The following is a 17,176-nucleotide window of genomic DNA, read 5'->3' as shown; positions in this document are numbered from 1 at the left end:
CCAAGCGTAGGGTTGCGGGGAGGGGCTGGAGCCTATGCAGCTGTCATAGAGCAAAAGGCACAGAACAACCTGGACTGATCGCAATTGTATCAGATCATTTAAAACTAAAAAATAATCTGCATCATAAATAGAAAAGATAGATTAAACAGTTTTTAACATATTTATTCCTATTTGTTCTCCAAAATATCAGCAGCTAACAACATTGCATTATATCTTTGTTAGCATGAAGTCAGGACCAAAGTCTAACCAGACTGCATAATGCAAACTGGTGAAAGCTGACATACTGTATTACAAAAAGGGAAATAACGATAGCAGAAGAATATGATGTGAAAGGGTTAGAGTAGTAACTGTGTGATGTAATGTTCCTCCATGAATATTTTCAGTGTTAGATGTGGACTTACATCACACAGAGCAGAAGAGAAAATGGATTCAAAAAAGAAAGATGGTCTGAGTTTAAGTAAAGAGGAATTACTTTAATACTATACAAATATTTACTTTGGATGATCAGGGGAGAGGGCATCTGAACATATACAACTGAGTTTGATGGCTATATTGAAAAAAAATTTGACGTAGAGCAGTTAGTTGCAATAATTTTTGGTTTGTAACAGATAGAAGAGGCAAGGCCCAAGAGGCTGAGATCCCAGAGCCATAAGTAGACACTGAGATCATCATATTCCACTTAGAATGTTTTTCCTCAAAAGTTAGGTCTCAACAAATGGGTGGGTCAAGCTCCCAAAAATCCACTACAATGAAATATAAACAGAAATGCATAATGAACTTCAAGAGAAGAAATACTGATGAACTAATGGATGACAGTCGAGTGATACCATAATGGAAAACTGGGAGACAGTGAAGGATTTGTGACAGAAGAAGTGGTATGCAGCTTTTCCACTGAGGATTATCTCCTTCCCGTCTGCATTCTCCTCCTGTTGCACTAGTCTGTTCTCCTCCTTTCCTCCTGCTTCAGAGCTCCATCTTCAACAACCTTTGCCCAGTCCCTCCTCTGTCCCTCCTCTGAATATTCAAGATTCAAGATTCAAGGTTTTTATTGTCAGTACAACAATATACACAGTATACAGCGTATCAAAATGCCATTTCACCCCTCGCTAAATTTAAGTCAAATTAAAAAGATAAAAAGGTACTACTACTAACTATATATATGTACAATAAACAAAGACAGAACAAGAGACAATACAAAGTGGTCATGTGCAATTACAGTAAAGTGAGACTATTGTGCAGTGGGTATTGAATACCAGGTTCAAGTTATGCTCACCATATTGTAGACAAGACAGGACGAAGACATGTGCAAGATGCAAAATGTGCAAATATATTGTAGACGTGTTCAATAACTATGTGACTGAGGTGTGCAAATAAGCATATTGTTCCAAGGTCTAGTTTGTAGTGCATTTGTGGAATGTCCAACATGGAACATGTTCAAACATCTCAACCTTCTTGTAAGTCGTCCTTTTTACTCTTGCTTTTACTTTGCATTTATTTATTTATTAGTTAGTTAGTTATGACATAACGCACACTCCGGTACACCAGGTGGCGGTATACACCTAAACACGGTAATTTGCGACCCGCCATTAAACTCGGAGAAGAAGAAGCGAAACTTCACCGGAGTGACCGATCCTGCGCAGGCCTGGCTCATCTCAAACTAGCCTAACATCCTAAAGCTAACAACGTTAAGGGACCTACACCTGTTTACTGGCCCGTTGACAGAGGTGAGCTCTAAAGACATAATCGAAATGTAATGCAACGTTAATAGCACTGACATTCTGGCTAACTTCACCTAGCTTGCTAGCATCCAGTCGCTGTAAACATAGGCTAATTGGCTGCCTTGACTTATGTGGATGGAATAATTATTGGAGTAAGGGATCATTTTTTTTGTTATTATTCTTCTTCTTATTATTATAAATGTATTTAGTTTGCTGTGAGCATTGTTACTGCATCCTAACCACATGACTCAGCCTGCAGCGTAACAAGTGTACCGCTTAGTTAACGTTAGCATATACATGGATAATATCAAATAATCTGCTGCTTTACTGTGGTTGTTATTACACAGCCAACTGCCTGCTAACTGTTGTAACAGTGGTGTATACTTGGGGGCGCACAGGTGGTAGCTTGGGTCCTGCGATCGCGACAGCATGGCGGCCGCTGCAGCGCCAGTGTGGGACGAGCACCAGGCATACGAGGAGCTGCTGTACTGGGACAGCCTGATACAACAGGGACACCGCCTCCATCCGCATGATTTCGACAGGTACACGCACAGGATGCATGGTCCTGAATAAAAGATGCACGAAAGCTAGCATTTGCATAGTACACTCTGTACTTTTCATTAAAATACAGCAACAGGTTCTGTACAAAGAAAAAAAACTAATGAAATAAACAAAACACAAACTATGAAGAATAATCTCTTGAAGACTGAAAAGTCTCTTTCAGTCAGACAGCGTATGTTCAAGGAATTGATTCATTGCAAGCACAGAGTACAATTAAGGTTCACTCACATGTTGCCACGATTGGCCTGTGTTCACACTGTGCTTAAACATCTGGCCGGAGTATGCTTCAGGTTTGTCTGTGCATCTCATTGCCTCTCTCGCTTTCTTGAACACACACACTTTTTAAAGGCACACTTGCACAATATAGGGAGCTTCATGACTTTATGTATTTTGTTTTTGTTTTTTGTTTTTTGGGTAAGTCTTCTCTTAAATGGCTTTTGGATCTGTCAAATAACAAAGCAATCAAGGTCGCTGTTGTTGAGGAAATATCTGAGTCTCATGTTTGGGCGCAGTTTATACAGTGGCTTGCAAAAGTATTCGGCCCCCTTGAACTTTTCCACATTTTGTCACATTACAGCCACAAACATGAATCAATTTTATTGGAATTCCACGTGAAAGACCAATACAAAGTGGTGTACACGTGAGAAGTGGAACGAAAATCATACATGATTCCAAACATTTTTTACAAATAAATAACTGAAAAGTGGAGTGTGCGTAATTATTCAGCCCCCTGAGTCAATACTTTGTAGAACCACCTTTTGCTGCAATTACAGCTGCCAGTCTTTTAGGGTATGTCTCTACCAGCTTTGCACATCTACAGACTGAAATCCTTGCCCATTCTTCTTTGCAAAACAGCTCCAGCTCAGTCAGATTAGATGGACAGCGTTTGTTTCAGATCTTGCCACAGATTCTCGATTGGATTTAGACACCAGACAGGTCAGGGATAAAGTTATTGAGAAATTTAAAGCAGGCTTAGGCTACAAAAAGATTTCCCAAGCCTTGAACATCCCACGGAGCACTGTTCAAGCGATCATTCAGAAATGGAAGGAGTATGGCACAACTGTAAACCTACCAAGACAGGGCCGTCCACCTAAACTCACTGGCCGAACAAGGAGAGCGCTGATCAGAAATGCAGCCAAGAGGCCCATGGTGACTCTGGACGAGCTGCAGAGATCTACAGCTCAGGTGGGGGAATCTGTCCATAGGACAACTATTAGTCGTGCACTGCACAAAGTTGGCCTTTATGGAAGAGTGGCAAGAAGAAAGCCATTGTTACCAGAAAACCATAAGAAGTCCCGTTTGCAGTTTGCCACAAGCCATGTGGGGGACACAGCAAACATGTGGAAGAAGGTGCTCTGGTCAGATGAGACCAAAATGGAACTTTTTGGCCAAAATGCAAAACGCTATGTGTGGCGGAAAACTAACACTGCACATCACTCTGAACACACCATCCCCACTGTCAAATATGGTGGTGGCAGCATCATGCTCTGGGGGTGCTTCTCTTCAGCAGGGACAGGGAAGCTGGTCAGAGTTGATGGAAAGATGGATGGAGACAAATACAGGGCAGTCTTGGAAGAAAACCTCTTGGAGTCTGCAAAAGACTTGAGACTGGGGCGGAGGTTCACCTTCCAGCAGGACAACGACCCTAAACATAAAGCCAGGGCAACAATGGAATGGTTTAAAACAAAACATATCCATGTGTTAGAATGGCCCAGTCAAAGTCCAGATCTAAACCCAATCGAGAATCTGTGGCAAGATCTGAAAACTGCTGTTCACAAACGCTGTCCATCTAATCTGACTGAGCTGGAGCTGTTTTGCAAAGAAGAATGGGCAAGGATTTCAGTCTGTAGATGTGCAAAGCTGGTAGAGACATACCCTAAAAGACTGGCAGCTGTAATTGCAGCAAAAGGTGGTTCTACAAAGTATTGACTCAGGGGGCTGAATAATTACGCACACTCCACTTTTCAGTTATTTATTTGTAAAAAATGTTTGGAATCATGTATGATTTTCGTTCCACTTCTCACGTGTACACCACTTTGTATTGGTCTTTCACGTGGAATTCCAATAAAATTGATTCATGTTTGTGGCTGTAATGTGACAAAATGTGGAAAAGTTCAAGGGGGCCGAATACTTTTGCAAGCCACTGTATTCATCACATACTGGCACTAGTCAAATAATGTGGACTTTGGGGGGTCAAACATACTCGAGCACTGTACGGAGTGTGCCTAGTGTGATTATACTTGCACAGCCAGTTTACAGACCTGCATTAAACCTAGTTCTAAAGTGTGAAAAATAAAAAAAGAATACAATTTTTAAAAAATTCATTTTTAATCTAAACTTAGTTTAGACTTTAAATTCTAGGCTCAGTCCCTCCAAATATGCTTCCTATAAAATTGTGAGAGGCGAGTAAACATCCCTCCCGTGCACGTAGGTATTGATTGAGTGTTTGGGATGTCACGCAAGCAGAATGAGGCACATTATGTGTCTATGATGCGGCACAGTTCGACTTGTCTGCTGGAACAAGTCTGCAGCCTTTGAACAGCTCTGTCAGATAATGAGGAATAGATTTGTTTTCCAGTAAGCTAAATGCGTGTTATTGTTGTGCTGAAAACAACCTTTATTGCTCTATGGAAAGAAATCAGATTGAAGCAGATTGTTGTTATTATCATTGAAGCATACTGAGTAGATCAGCCGTTTCAGTGCAAATTTAAGAGCCGACACATTAACAAGAGTATGTTTCTCTGTCCTGTGAAATTAAGTGACATAAATTATGTCACTTGACACATCTCTTCTAACTTGAGCTCTGAAACTTTTCTTCATATGTTCTCAAATTCTTTTGTCTTCCAGATATGAGGAGTTGCGTTACTGGTACGACTGTCTGTGCTATGAAGAGGAGCTTAGACAGTACCATGACTACATTGCTGCTATCGAGCATATGGAGGATAAACGTTATCGTGAGGTTGGTTCTGTTTTGCCTGCTAAATAGATAACACTAGATAATCACAGGGTTTCTACTCCATTGTATTACAAACCCTGCAGCTTTCCATGTCTAAGTTTAGCAGAGGTTAAAGATTAAATATTATTTAATCGTTAACCTCTGCTAAACTTTTCTTAATGCTAAAGTCTTTTTCAGTCGTGACAATATAACAGGAGAATATTGTCTCATGAATATCTTGTGACGTTAAGTTACTGTAATAAACCCCCATTTTGGTCACAGTAGCTGCCAGGTCCAACAACTTCCCTGGTGGAAACCCTGAATTCACAGAACATGTTGTATTTTTCCATCCCCATTTTGTTTCCCTTTGTTCTGCAAAAACATTGCTGTTCCTCTTGAAAGCTGTCGCCTGTTTATTTTTCCTTTTTTTTTTAAATCACAGACTTCCTATTACCGCTATTACTCTATTATTATACTTCTTCATATGTCTTCACTGGAATATATCAGCAGCAGTAAAACGTAGATTTTAAAAAATGGCTTTAATGAATCCTAACACTTACCTGTAATGAAATAATATTACAGTATGAAGTAATTATACATTTACTGTTATCTGCAGTGAGTTTCCTCCAGTATGATCTTTGTCTTTATTTATTTATTTATTTTTTCTATTTAAGGAATCTGCAACAACTCACGTACAGGCGGGCCCATATGATCGCTACGTGTTGGCCAAACATTCTGAAGTGTACCCCTCAACAGAGGAGTTGGAGGCAGTACAGACAATCGTCTCCCATGTGGAATGCGCTCTCAAGACTGTATCTGACCAGATGGATGCTCCAAAAGATGACGAAGCAAATACAGAAGCACAGAGGTAAGAGAGAATAACCTGCGATGCTTTTAAAAGGATATCTGCAAGCTTTTAAAATAAATAAATAAAACTGCTTTTCTTTTAATATAAATAATTTAATTGGCAATTTTTATTTTATTTTATTTTTTTTTGCACCCCTCAACTGAAAGTGATGGCTCACAAGAGCGTGTGCTGCGTGGCGTTATGCGAGTTGGTTTGGTGGCTAAGGGACTCCTTCTGAAGGGGGACAAGAATGTGGAGCTGGTGCTGCTTTGTTCCAACAAGCCTACAGTTCCTCTGCTGAAACAAGTGGCCGAAAAACTCTCTGGACAATTAGAGGTAGAAATGAGTGCCTGCAGCATACTTTAAAAACACATGTCACATATTTTGACTTGGATTATTTTAATCCAGGTTTAACCGTCTTAATTTTCTTTTTTTAATAGACTATTTCACCTGAGACATATACAGTCAGCCAGTGTCCAGGAGATGCAGCCATTGTTGTTACGAGCACCAAGGAGTCAGTTCTGACTCTTATTATCCACCTGACATCACCGCTTGTCAGGACAGTGCAAGAGAGTGAAACTGCTGAAGAAGAAGCAGACGAAGAAGAAGGTGCGTATGTCGGCCCAGCCCTGATCTGTGTTGTCGGTATGCAAGCGCTGTACTGCTCCACTGATTTATTAATCTGCACTGACTGTTTGAAATCAAACCAGTTGTCCCATCTCATTAAACCTCGGTGGAGCTTGTACAGTGACCGTGTCAGACTGATGCCAGTGAACATTGACTCTTTGCTCGCACGAGAGTCCTTTCGTCGTTTTTGTGGCAAACTGACGTATGCAGGACATTTCCTCTGTAGTCACTGATGCATCCTGCTCATGTTGTTAGTGACAGTGCCTCAGTCATTTAAAACAACAACAAAAAAAACTTGTATATTCTTGTTGTTTTCATGTTTCAAGTGAAGCCTTTTTTTTTTAAGAATAACAAGTTCAAGCGCGCATGCATGATCCTTGATGCTGAACATGTGTTTGGAACTAGCTGCAGCAAAACTGATCAGCTGTTGCCTACCTTAGGAGGATTTACATTATAAGGCAAAAAAAATCATTGTTCAGGTGAATATTTTGGTTGGTGTAGTGTTTGGAAGCTCCTGTGTTAATTAGCGTTAGCTGCATTTATCTGGTAGTCTAAAGTTTATTTGAATTTCAGGGGGAGCCTCAGACTGAGAACCATATCAGTCTCAGTGCAGTTTTAGTCCATTTTAATACACTATACACTGGGACTGCACATTTAAAAATCCTGCAATATTAGTAATAAAATTATTAGACTAGATAATTATTGGAGCTGTTACGTCCTGGGGTAGGATTATTAATGCTTAATCATTGTTGGATCAAACCATATTTACTCTGTTTCAAGAAAACAATCATTTTAGGGAAAGGTCTAATTTAAGGTCAAGGTTTGGACAAGTTAAATGTGCAAGTTGATATTTTTAAAACTTTAAGATGTGTTTGTTAAATGCCACAGTGATTAAAATCCTTGCTAATATCATGCACCCCTGATGAAAATGCATATTATCAATTTAAATTCAGTCAACTCCACTCAACTCAACAGAGTCCAAGCAGAGTTGTACATAGTATACTGTCCAAATATGGATCAGCCTTGTTAAGTGAGCAGATTTTTTTTTCCCAAAACATATTTACTGTTGCATATTTACAGTGACAGAGATTGATCTTGTTGATCTTTCACATCAATTCTAGGGGTAATAAATACTAACAAAAAATCCTGGCATAGGCTGCTGCACAAATTATTTGTCATCAGCATTGGCATAGATTATCAGCCGGTGTATCCCTAGCTGTATAATGTAGAACAAATGAGCTAAAACTTGCCCAAAGCTGGTATTTTTTGTTTGTTTGTTTTGTTGTTGTTTTTTGTTTTTGTTTTTTTAATATAGCCAGTCTGTCATAAAGCCTTTTTAGGCCACTTTTTTTCTGAGGGATTCATCAGTTTTGCTGCAGCGTAGGGCAGACGTAAAGCTTCTTAAATGCTTGTGATTTACAACTGATTACCTTTTAGTTTGTCAAGTTTTTTTAGGAACGCTGGACCTTTGACCAACTGGACACACTGTCTGAGGAGGGGGGAGAAGCAACAAACCTAATCCCAGTGGCTCAGGGGAGGGGGTATTTGATGTAGTGCAGTGCATATATTTTAATGCTGTGCAATGTTATAAATAAATACTACAGCTGTTTCTGACAGTCGTCTTACTTCCGCATACACTGTGGAAAAGATAATTGGGATCTCTTTTAGCAGACCTTTATGGTTGCTGGGACAAAACATGTCTTTATGTAAACCCCCTTTCCCTGCTGCTGGTTGTTTGCTGGTTTTTGTTTGCTACTCCCTGAGCTGCAAGACAGAGCCAAACCCCTTGGTCAAACTGTACCTTTTCTTCTTACCCCACCTCGTCAATAGAAACGCGAACAGTCAACGATCCGCCGGACGTTCTGGACAGGCAGAAATGCCTAACTGCCTTGGCGTCTCTCCGCCACGCCAAGTGGTTCCAGGTTTGCATTCACGTCCTTACTTGTACATCAGGTTGAACTGTTTTCCTTGAGTGATCTTTTATTTTCTGTCCATTTAGAGGACCGTAACAGTTTTTGCTCTCAGTTTTTGTTCATATTGTTAATGATCTTTATAAAATGTCGAAATTAATGCTCATCTATACCAATGACAGAAGTGGATAAATCATTGGTATCGACATGAGTACATAACTTGAGACTGAACTCTCTCGATTTCAACCTCAAAGGTCATAAATGGCTAACATAGCTTGAATAAGTTTTACCTACTGTTGATTTGGAGAAGGCTCAGTACTTATTACTCTTCTGTGCTTGGGGTGTTTTGTTTTTGTTTGTTTGAAATCTCAGAAAGTATTCCATCACAGACAGAAGCTCTGCTAACTGAATGGGCTTTGTTTCTGCCTCCAGGCAAAAGTTAACACCCTGAATTCTGCCGTCGTTGTGATCCGAATCATGAGGGACTTGTGTAACCGTGTTCCTACCTGGACGCCACTCTCAGGATGGGTGAGGAAACTCTTGGTGCATCTATTCCGACAGCAGCAAAGCGGAGATTTGTGTTTAAGTCATTTCAGCTGCTTTCATCCTGAAGTGTTGGTTTTGTCTTCTTGTCTCCACATAGCCACTTGAACTGCTAGTGGAGAAGGCTATTGGTACATCTGAGAGATCACTGGGAGCGGGCGAGGCCCTTCGCAGGGTTTTAGAGTGCGTAGCCTCAGGAATACTTATGAAAGGTGAGATTTTATTTGAGTTGTGAAACTTGCATGTAAGTTTATACACTGAGCTGACATTCATGCACCAGTTGAATGACATTTGTGCACAGACGGCCCTGGAATTAAAGATCCTTGTGAAAAGGAAGCTATTGATGCCATTGCCTATTTGACTGGGCAGCAGTGTGAAGACATCACACAGAGTGCTCAGGTAAGGTGAGCCTGTAGAAGCACCCACACACATGTACACCTTTATAATTAAATCAAAAAATTAGTGCATAACTTTGATCTTTTTCTTAGTTTGCCTTGAGGCTGTGTGCGTTTGGACAGATGCACAAAGTGTTGGGGATGGACTCTAAACCTCTGAGGTCACGAAAATCGCTGGGAGCAAATTACAGAGATGGCATGGGTAGGCTATTATTCTTTTTTTTTTTTCCTGTATTCAAAAATCAACACTTCCATTAAATCTCCTTCCTTTATTTTCTTTTTTAAAAATAACTGTAGCCCAGATACCACCTGTTGGACAACTGAACCTGCCAGCTAAGAGACCTTTCACAGATGTGGACACAGGAGAAGAAGAGACACACCTCAACAGCAAACAGAGAAAGTTTCTCAAGTTCCAGAAGCGCTTTCAGAAGAAATCCTGTGAGTAATGAGTGTCAGAGGGCTGAATATTGACAAATTATTCACTGTAACACAAAAAATACTGCTGTAAAATCCCTTTGATCTTTAACTGTAATACAAAACACAGACCTGGTATTGTGGAATAAATATTCTGTATGTTTACACACATGAACATGCTTTTCTGGCAACGTGTACATAATTTCCTTTTGCCATAATATTTCATTCTGTTTATCAAAATAATTATAACTGCTATTAAAAGTTAGATTTACTTTTTTAAATCTTTTGGTGTCCTTGGATAGAATAATTAAGTCACATAAGCTGAGTAGTGCTGTGACCCCTATGTTAATGTGACATTTGTCTTTTACTCTTTATGCTGACTTCTGTAGCCTTTAATTTTCTGTGTGTTCTTCTCAAAATGAATCTGTTTGCTCATTTTGTTTTTTCCTTGTAGTCACGGATGATCTTACCATGAATGCCGTGATGCGTCTGAACCAGTACAGACCTGGCCTGGAGTACAGACTTACATCTCAGACTGGTCCAGTTCACGAGCCGGTCTTTACAATGGCTGTCGATCTAAATGGAAAGACGTACGAGGCAACGGGGCCTTCCAAACGTGCCGCTAAGCTTAATGTAGCCACAAAGGTAATGGTGTTTGTTAGTGGTGCAACGGATCAAAAATCTCACGGTTCGGATCGGATCACGGTTTTAAAGTCACGGATCGGATCAATTTTCGGATCAGCAAAAATGGGAAAAAAAAGACAAAAAATCTACTCGCCGTTTACTTATTTAAGTATTTTTTGCCTATTAAAAAACATTCAACTGAAGACTCATTCCACGCACTTATGTAAAAACAAATTAAGGTGCAATATGGACATTATGGACCATGCTAGGCAGCCTCTGCATCCTCTGCACACGGCCATAAACAACCAGAGGAGTCTGTTCAGTGACAGGTTGCTTCTCCCAAAGTCAAGGACCAGCAGACTTAAAAAGTCCTTTGTCCCACACGCCATCAAACTGTTTAACTCCTCGCTGGAGGGCAAACGGGGACAGAGGAGGGGGGAACAAGTAGCTGTAGTGCCTTGTCTCTGTGCAATAGTTTTTGTTAATATCCAACAGTGTAATAGACTCACAATACTTAAAATGTGCCGTTCCCTTGTATTCTTATTCCTATTTATTCTATTTATCCCTTTTGTATTCTCTGTATTTATAAATGTGTAAATATGGTATATTTCTGCTCACATTCTGCAACTTCTGTGGGTGCTGTGCTACTGGAAACTGAATTTCCTAATCTAATGTAATCTATAGGGCAGTGCAGGGCTTTGTATCTACCACTCCGCTGTGATATAACGAGCGGTCACAGTCACGTAGCTTTCCGTTGCCCTGGAGGTCCACCCATTTGTAGTTAGAGTGACAGAAGATGCCTGGGACAGTTCAGCCATAACTTTAAACTTCTCCTGCTCATACATGCTTGGAACGATCTTGTCACTGAAGTGGACACGCAACGAGATATCATAGCGTGGCTCAAGCACGTTCACCACAGTTTAAACCGCTTGTTTTGCACAACAGACGACGACCTCCCGTCTGCAGCTAAACACCCCATTAGCTTTTGTAATAGCTTTAGCCCGGTCGGATTGGGCAGCAAAGGGCTGCTTAAATGCCGCAAACTCCTCTGCTCCGCTACTTGGACCGCTAGCGCTGACCATAACTACCGCTTGACAGACTGACCACGCGCACCATACGCATACTTTTTTTTTCTTTTTCGAATCTTCGGATCACGTGCGTACCGAACCGTGGAGTGGGATCGGTTCGGATTTCGGATCAACCGTGATCCGTTGCACCACTAGTGTTTGTTATCTACACAAGCTGACTTTTAGTATAAATACTCAGTGCTGTGTTCTTCTTGGTTACTTTTTGGCTGATGGACTAGTTACTGTTTATTGATTGGTTCCATACATTTTGCTAATTGATTGTTTGTTTAAGTGCAGCCTAACTTGTAAGTTTGAAAATTTGTAAAGTCAGACTGGGCAAAGAAATCAATGTTGTTTTATGTGTCTTATAGTATTTTGCCTTTCATTTTTGACAGGTACTGCAAGATCTCGGTCTTCCCACAACTTCTGAATCGAAATCAGAGCCCAGTAGTGAAAATGAAGGAAGCCAGGACTCGGTTAAAGCTGTTGCACCGACTTCTTCTACATCTGAAGATGTATGTCGTTGAGCTCTCTTTGGACTCTGTATTTACAAATGCATCCTAAAAGTTCCCACAGAGAGAAAAACTTGTGCATTTCACCACAGTTTTTTCTTATGTCTGCTTGCTGTGAACAGACTGGTCAGGGTCCAATCTTAACAAAAAATGGCAAGAACCCTGTGATGGAGCTGAACGAGAAGCGCCGCAGCCTGAAATATGAGCTGTCGGCAGAGACGGGTGGCTCCCATGAGAAGTGCTTTGTCATGGAGGTGAGTCAGCAGTGTTGTATACAGCAAACAGAAATCAGGTGTAAAGTGAGCACTGCACTGTATAGCAGCTTTGATGTCTTGGGCTTTGTAAAAGACAACTGTAGAGCCAAGTAAAGATTTCTCTATTTGTGTTTAATCTGTTAAGTCCCTTGTGGGTGGGATTATTTCAGAAAGAAGGACAGAGGTGGGAGATAAACAATTTCCTTTGGTCCTGTGAGCCATTATTCTGGACAGGATTCTTCCCAGAATTAACAGCATATGGTCTGTAATAGATGTTTAAACTCGGGAGGATAAACCCAAACTAATAAACATCCATAAATCAGAGGATACATTAGAGTTACTATAATGAGCTGTTAGGCTGTGCGGGTGTAACAGGCGTTTTGTTGGTGGTGGCTCTCCACTCACTAAAATGCTAATGTTATGCTATGCTACACATGTGGAGGTTCAGCAAAACACTGTAGCTTTTGCACTGCTGCTCAAAAGAATAGACACGGCGTGCACAACACATTCTCCATCTCCTCTTCCAGCAGGAGTCACTCTCTGTGTATGAATGTTGTGACATGCTTCATAAAATCCTAAAATCTTTTCTCCTCAGGTGGAAGTTGATGGGCAGAAGTTCAAAGGACGAGGCTCCAACAAGAAGGAAGCAAAGGCCTACGCTGCCCTCGCTGCTTTAGAGAAGCTGTTCCCAGATGACAGTGGAGTTTCAAACAACAGAAATCCCTCAAAGAAGAAGGTCACCTACACTGACATGGTAATGTATCCAACTGATGCGCTTTAAAATGCACAACTCAAGTAATTTAACTATCAGGCTGTTTCAAAATGACATTTTTCTCACGTTTCCTTTTTGACAGCACATCCCAGGATTCGGCACCATCCGCGGCATCCCTTCAGACTCAGGGTCCCGTGGCTGGGGTCCCCACAAAGGGGGTCGGGGCAGAGGTCGAGGCAAGCAGTTTCCAGCAGGACCCAGCTATAACAAGAGTAGAAAACTTTTCACTATTTACGACTCAATTTAATCAACGTAGGAAACCTTTAAACCTGTAAATGGAGTTTGCACTAAATGGTGATTTCTTGTTTTAAAAGCCAACTACAGTTATGAGAGCAGCACTGGCACAGGCTATCGTAAGTATCTGAATGTCTGTTAACTTTATGCACTCTGGTTTTATGTTAGGGTGTGTGTGTGTATTTGGTTTTACATGTTTTTTGTGATGTACACTTTTTTAAAATAAGGCTTAAACGTCATGCAGAAGCTTTGCTGATTCGTTGGAAGGCATAAGATGCCTATATTTTTAAAAAAAATTACAGTTATATGTGATGGATATATGTGATGATGTATGCAATAACAAGGCTAAAAGACCTCTTTTTTTTGTAATTATGTTTACCAAAATTTAAAACGTCTAGGTAAACATTCAAAGATGGATTTCATTTATTTATCTTTGTCCCAAAAAGTTGATTCTGCTCTTCTGGGCGTAGCTTTTTCAGTTGGAGAAATGTTTCAGCACTCATTCAAATGACTTCTTCAGTCTCAGCTCACTGCAGGTTTCCAACCCAGTACATTTGCATAAAGACTGAAACTAACACCACTGGTGAAAATGGCCTGGAGGTCAGTTTCTTGATCATTAATATGCAAATTGACATGACCATTGATCAACAAACATTGAGGAGGGATAATTGGTCAATGGCCATTCACAGAGAGTTGGGGATTGGCTGCAGTCACAGTGTTGTAAGATGGTGCCCTTAGGCCCCCTGCTTGAGTCAGAGGTCTTTTCCTTTTCATGTATGGTCTCCTTGACTTCCCGCTCAAACCATCATTGAAAGAGTGTCCACTGGCCTGTAGGTGTGAATAGACCTGTGGGTTGTTTGGTTTCCCCAGTGTATAAATCATAGCAATGGCTTAACAGCGTACGCTAAATTACTCTGGTTGCGCCGGGGGACCCAATACTTGGGGTGGACCAGTTTCTGCCAGAGCATGTTTTGGGGGTTGAAAGCCACAGAGATAAGGGCTCAGCTGTTCCGATACTCCTGACACATAAGGGATCACTAAAGGTTTTCACTTAGGTAACAGTTGTCCTTCTTCTCTTCTGGATTGCCTGGAGCTTTCTTTAGGTGCCCTCCCACCTTTGACAAATGTCCAGCTGGGATAACGACTTTCACTCAGGGCTTTCTTCAAATGATGTTTTTCTGCTTCCCTATGTCCAGATAAACAGGATCAACTTTTTGGGATTCCCTTACCTGGATGATTGAGCATGCATGAAGATCTTTATCTTTATGTGTGTAGTGGGGTTTTGTTTGTTTGTTTCTTTTTTTAAACTTGAACAAGTGTGAACTGTCTCGGTTCTATGATTTGCAAATAGATCAACAGTCACTTGTAGTTGTCGTCAGTTGCAGCTCTAGGATCGTGTCTTTTAAGAAAATGGCACTTACCTCTCATTTACCTCTTGTTTCTCTTATCTTAAAGATAAATTATATGGCAATAATGGAGCCACTGCCACAGCCAAAGGTACCGCGCCCACCACCTCAGCCTACGGCACCTTTTACCCCGAAAGCACCACCATCACGTACTCATCCCCACCCGTCTCCAGCTCCAACACCAGCACCACGAAGGAAGAAAGCTACCAGTCAATGCCGCCTCCTGCTGATCAGGAGAGTCCGTACAGCTACGGCTACGGAGATGAGAAGAGAAAGATGCTAACCCAAGGTGGAGACTACTCTATGTACAGCACTGCTTACCCCAGCTCTGTCACCGGGGGACAGAGTTATAATAATTATGGCAAGTTCCTTTTGTATTTCTTACAGTAACTTCCCTCTTTTCCTATTTCTTTATATTTAATCTTGATTTATACATATAAATGATCTGGGGTTATAAATGTTTCTTCACAGGCTGGGGAAACCAGTCGTCCTGGGGGAATCAGGGGTACAGCATGTACCAGGGATTTGGAGGACACACCCAGGGCTCATACTCTGGATACGGCGACATGAATTACTGATCATAACATCACTGGTGCTTTTTATTATGCTTACATGACTCCTTTTTTTCCTCATGTCTTGGCTGCTCCAAGCAAAGCTATAAGGAAGGATAGGCCTGTTTCCCAGCTCTGAGCTCCTGCAGATGCCTCCTCATTTCCTCAAGGTGGGATTTAAGCAGTTCAGAGTTCCTCTGTGATGGCAGAGGGGGAGGGGAAAGAGTGCAAGGAAGCATGTCAGCGTAATGAAATATGCAGTCTTTCTCACCTTGATGATTAGGGATCATCTTGAGGCACCTCTCTTAAAAAGAAATAAAAAAGAAATGCTGGTGTTTTGTCTGAAACTGGAATTCTGCTGATCTTGTTTGATACTCTTAACCTCAGTTGTCAGTTCTTTTGACAAACCAGTAAACCAGTTTTAAGTTACGTTTCTTTTATCTGTAGCCTTCATCACGTCAATGTTGACATGAGTGTTACGTTGGGTTGTTTTGTCTTTTTTTTAATGTAGTGTACTGGTTCTGTATCAGTATAATTTTTTTTATGTAAAGCTGCTTGTTGTTTTAAACTGAAGTCCTTTCTGTCTCATAAAAATGCTCTAATCCTTGTACAAATAAATGACTTATTTTGGAGCTGAGTTTCTGACCATCAGTTTCTTAATTACAGACATTGCAGAGATCTTGTTAGTATGATTGTTGGCATTTTAAGAGCTTCATCTTATTCAAGCTCTGACATGTGACAGCTGTGTTCAGAGAAGCGTCACCATTGACATGATTGTGAATGTGAAGCTGTTCAAAGTTGGGAAACGTAACCTTCGTCTTTGATGAAACACATGAAACGATGTTTTTCACATCAGTGTTATTGAGTTTGTTGCGCAAGGTGCTGCAAATGATTTGTGCATGCACAGCCAGACTGCTGTGAATGCAGCACAAGCATACAGCAGCCATGCTCTCCCTACCTGCGCTGCTATCAAAGCTGACAGGAACCCTCACTGACCCATAATTAGAGCAGTGTAGTTGAAGTTATTTGCAAATTTAAAGCACATTTTGCAAGCTTGATCCAATATTAGCACTCCCAGTGAAATTTGATAAAGATTAAAGGAGTGGACAAGTGGAAGCTCCAGAGATGAGGGTTTGCTGACTGTCGGCAAAAAAAACCTCAAGAACAGCAAATTATAGTAACAGTAAAATTCATCTTGTTTTTTTGTTTTGGCAAATGAATATCACTCGAAAACAAGTTTTGGGAATTGAGCTCTGTAACCACACTAAAAGGAGAACTGCATACTTTGTTTTTGCATTAGTATGTTGTGTCAATACGAATGTGTTGTGACACCTCTAGGTGTGAGAGACAATTCCAGTAATGTCTTACAGCAGTTTTTCTTGATAAAGGCTTCACATACTTCAACCTTTTACCAGACCGTAGTTATTTACAGCACTGTGGAAAAAGTCTTCAACCTCTTTTTTTGTTGGATATTTGTACGACTTACTTGTTTCAGATCAAGCAAATTCTAATATGAGATAAAGATAAGCCCAGTTTTCAGGTGATGATCGTCATTTATTAAGGGAAAAAAGGCCCAAACCAAAATGAATTAACTGGGATTAACCACATTTTTTGGAAAGCATTGTGAGTCAGTGTTTTCAGTCGTTATGCAAATATAGTGTTTGTAAGGTGGGGAAAGCTTCAGTCAGCTGAAACTGAAGTCATTTGAATGGGTGATCAAACATTTCAACCAGTGAAAATGCAACGTCCAGACGAAAAGAATCAACTTTCTTTGGTTCATGTTTAATGCTGCAAGACTATGTTCAG

At 40.7% G+C, this 17,176-nt stretch overlaps 1 protein-coding gene across 1 annotated transcript; it reads left to right on the top strand.

Annotated features, from left to right (window-relative positions):
• The first annotated feature begins 1,606 nt into the window (after positions 1 to 1,606).
• Positions 1,607 to 16,002, top strand: ilf3a (interleukin enhancer binding factor 3a). Its single transcript, XM_063476832.1, has 20 exons — positions 1,607 to 1,724; positions 2,117 to 2,260; positions 5,127 to 5,238; positions 5,889 to 6,082; positions 6,229 to 6,397; positions 6,502 to 6,670; positions 8,519 to 8,610; positions 9,031 to 9,126; positions 9,242 to 9,353; positions 9,443 to 9,540; positions 9,630 to 9,738; positions 9,834 to 9,974; positions 10,405 to 10,595; positions 12,037 to 12,156; positions 12,276 to 12,407; positions 13,003 to 13,161; positions 13,262 to 13,391; positions 13,494 to 13,532; positions 14,869 to 15,180; positions 15,291 to 16,002. Exons 2-20 carry the CDS (start codon positions 2,148 to 2,150, stop codon positions 15,395 to 15,397), a joined length of 2,595 nt encoding a protein of 864 aa, XP_063332902.1. The 5' UTR covers positions 1,607 to 1,724; positions 2,117 to 2,147; the 3' UTR covers positions 15,398 to 16,002.
• Positions 16,003 to 17,176: the final 1,174 nt, after the last annotated feature.

The sequence above is a fragment of the Pelmatolapia mariae genome, linkage group LG6 (genome assembly GCF_036321145.2).
Source record: "Pelmatolapia mariae isolate MD_Pm_ZW linkage group LG6, Pm_UMD_F_2, whole genome shotgun sequence".
NCBI lineage: Eukaryota > Metazoa > Chordata > Actinopteri > Cichliformes > Cichlidae > Pelmatolapia > Pelmatolapia mariae.
Note: the sequence above shows the minus strand (reverse complement) of the source record. Positions and strands in the feature narration are given on the sequence as shown.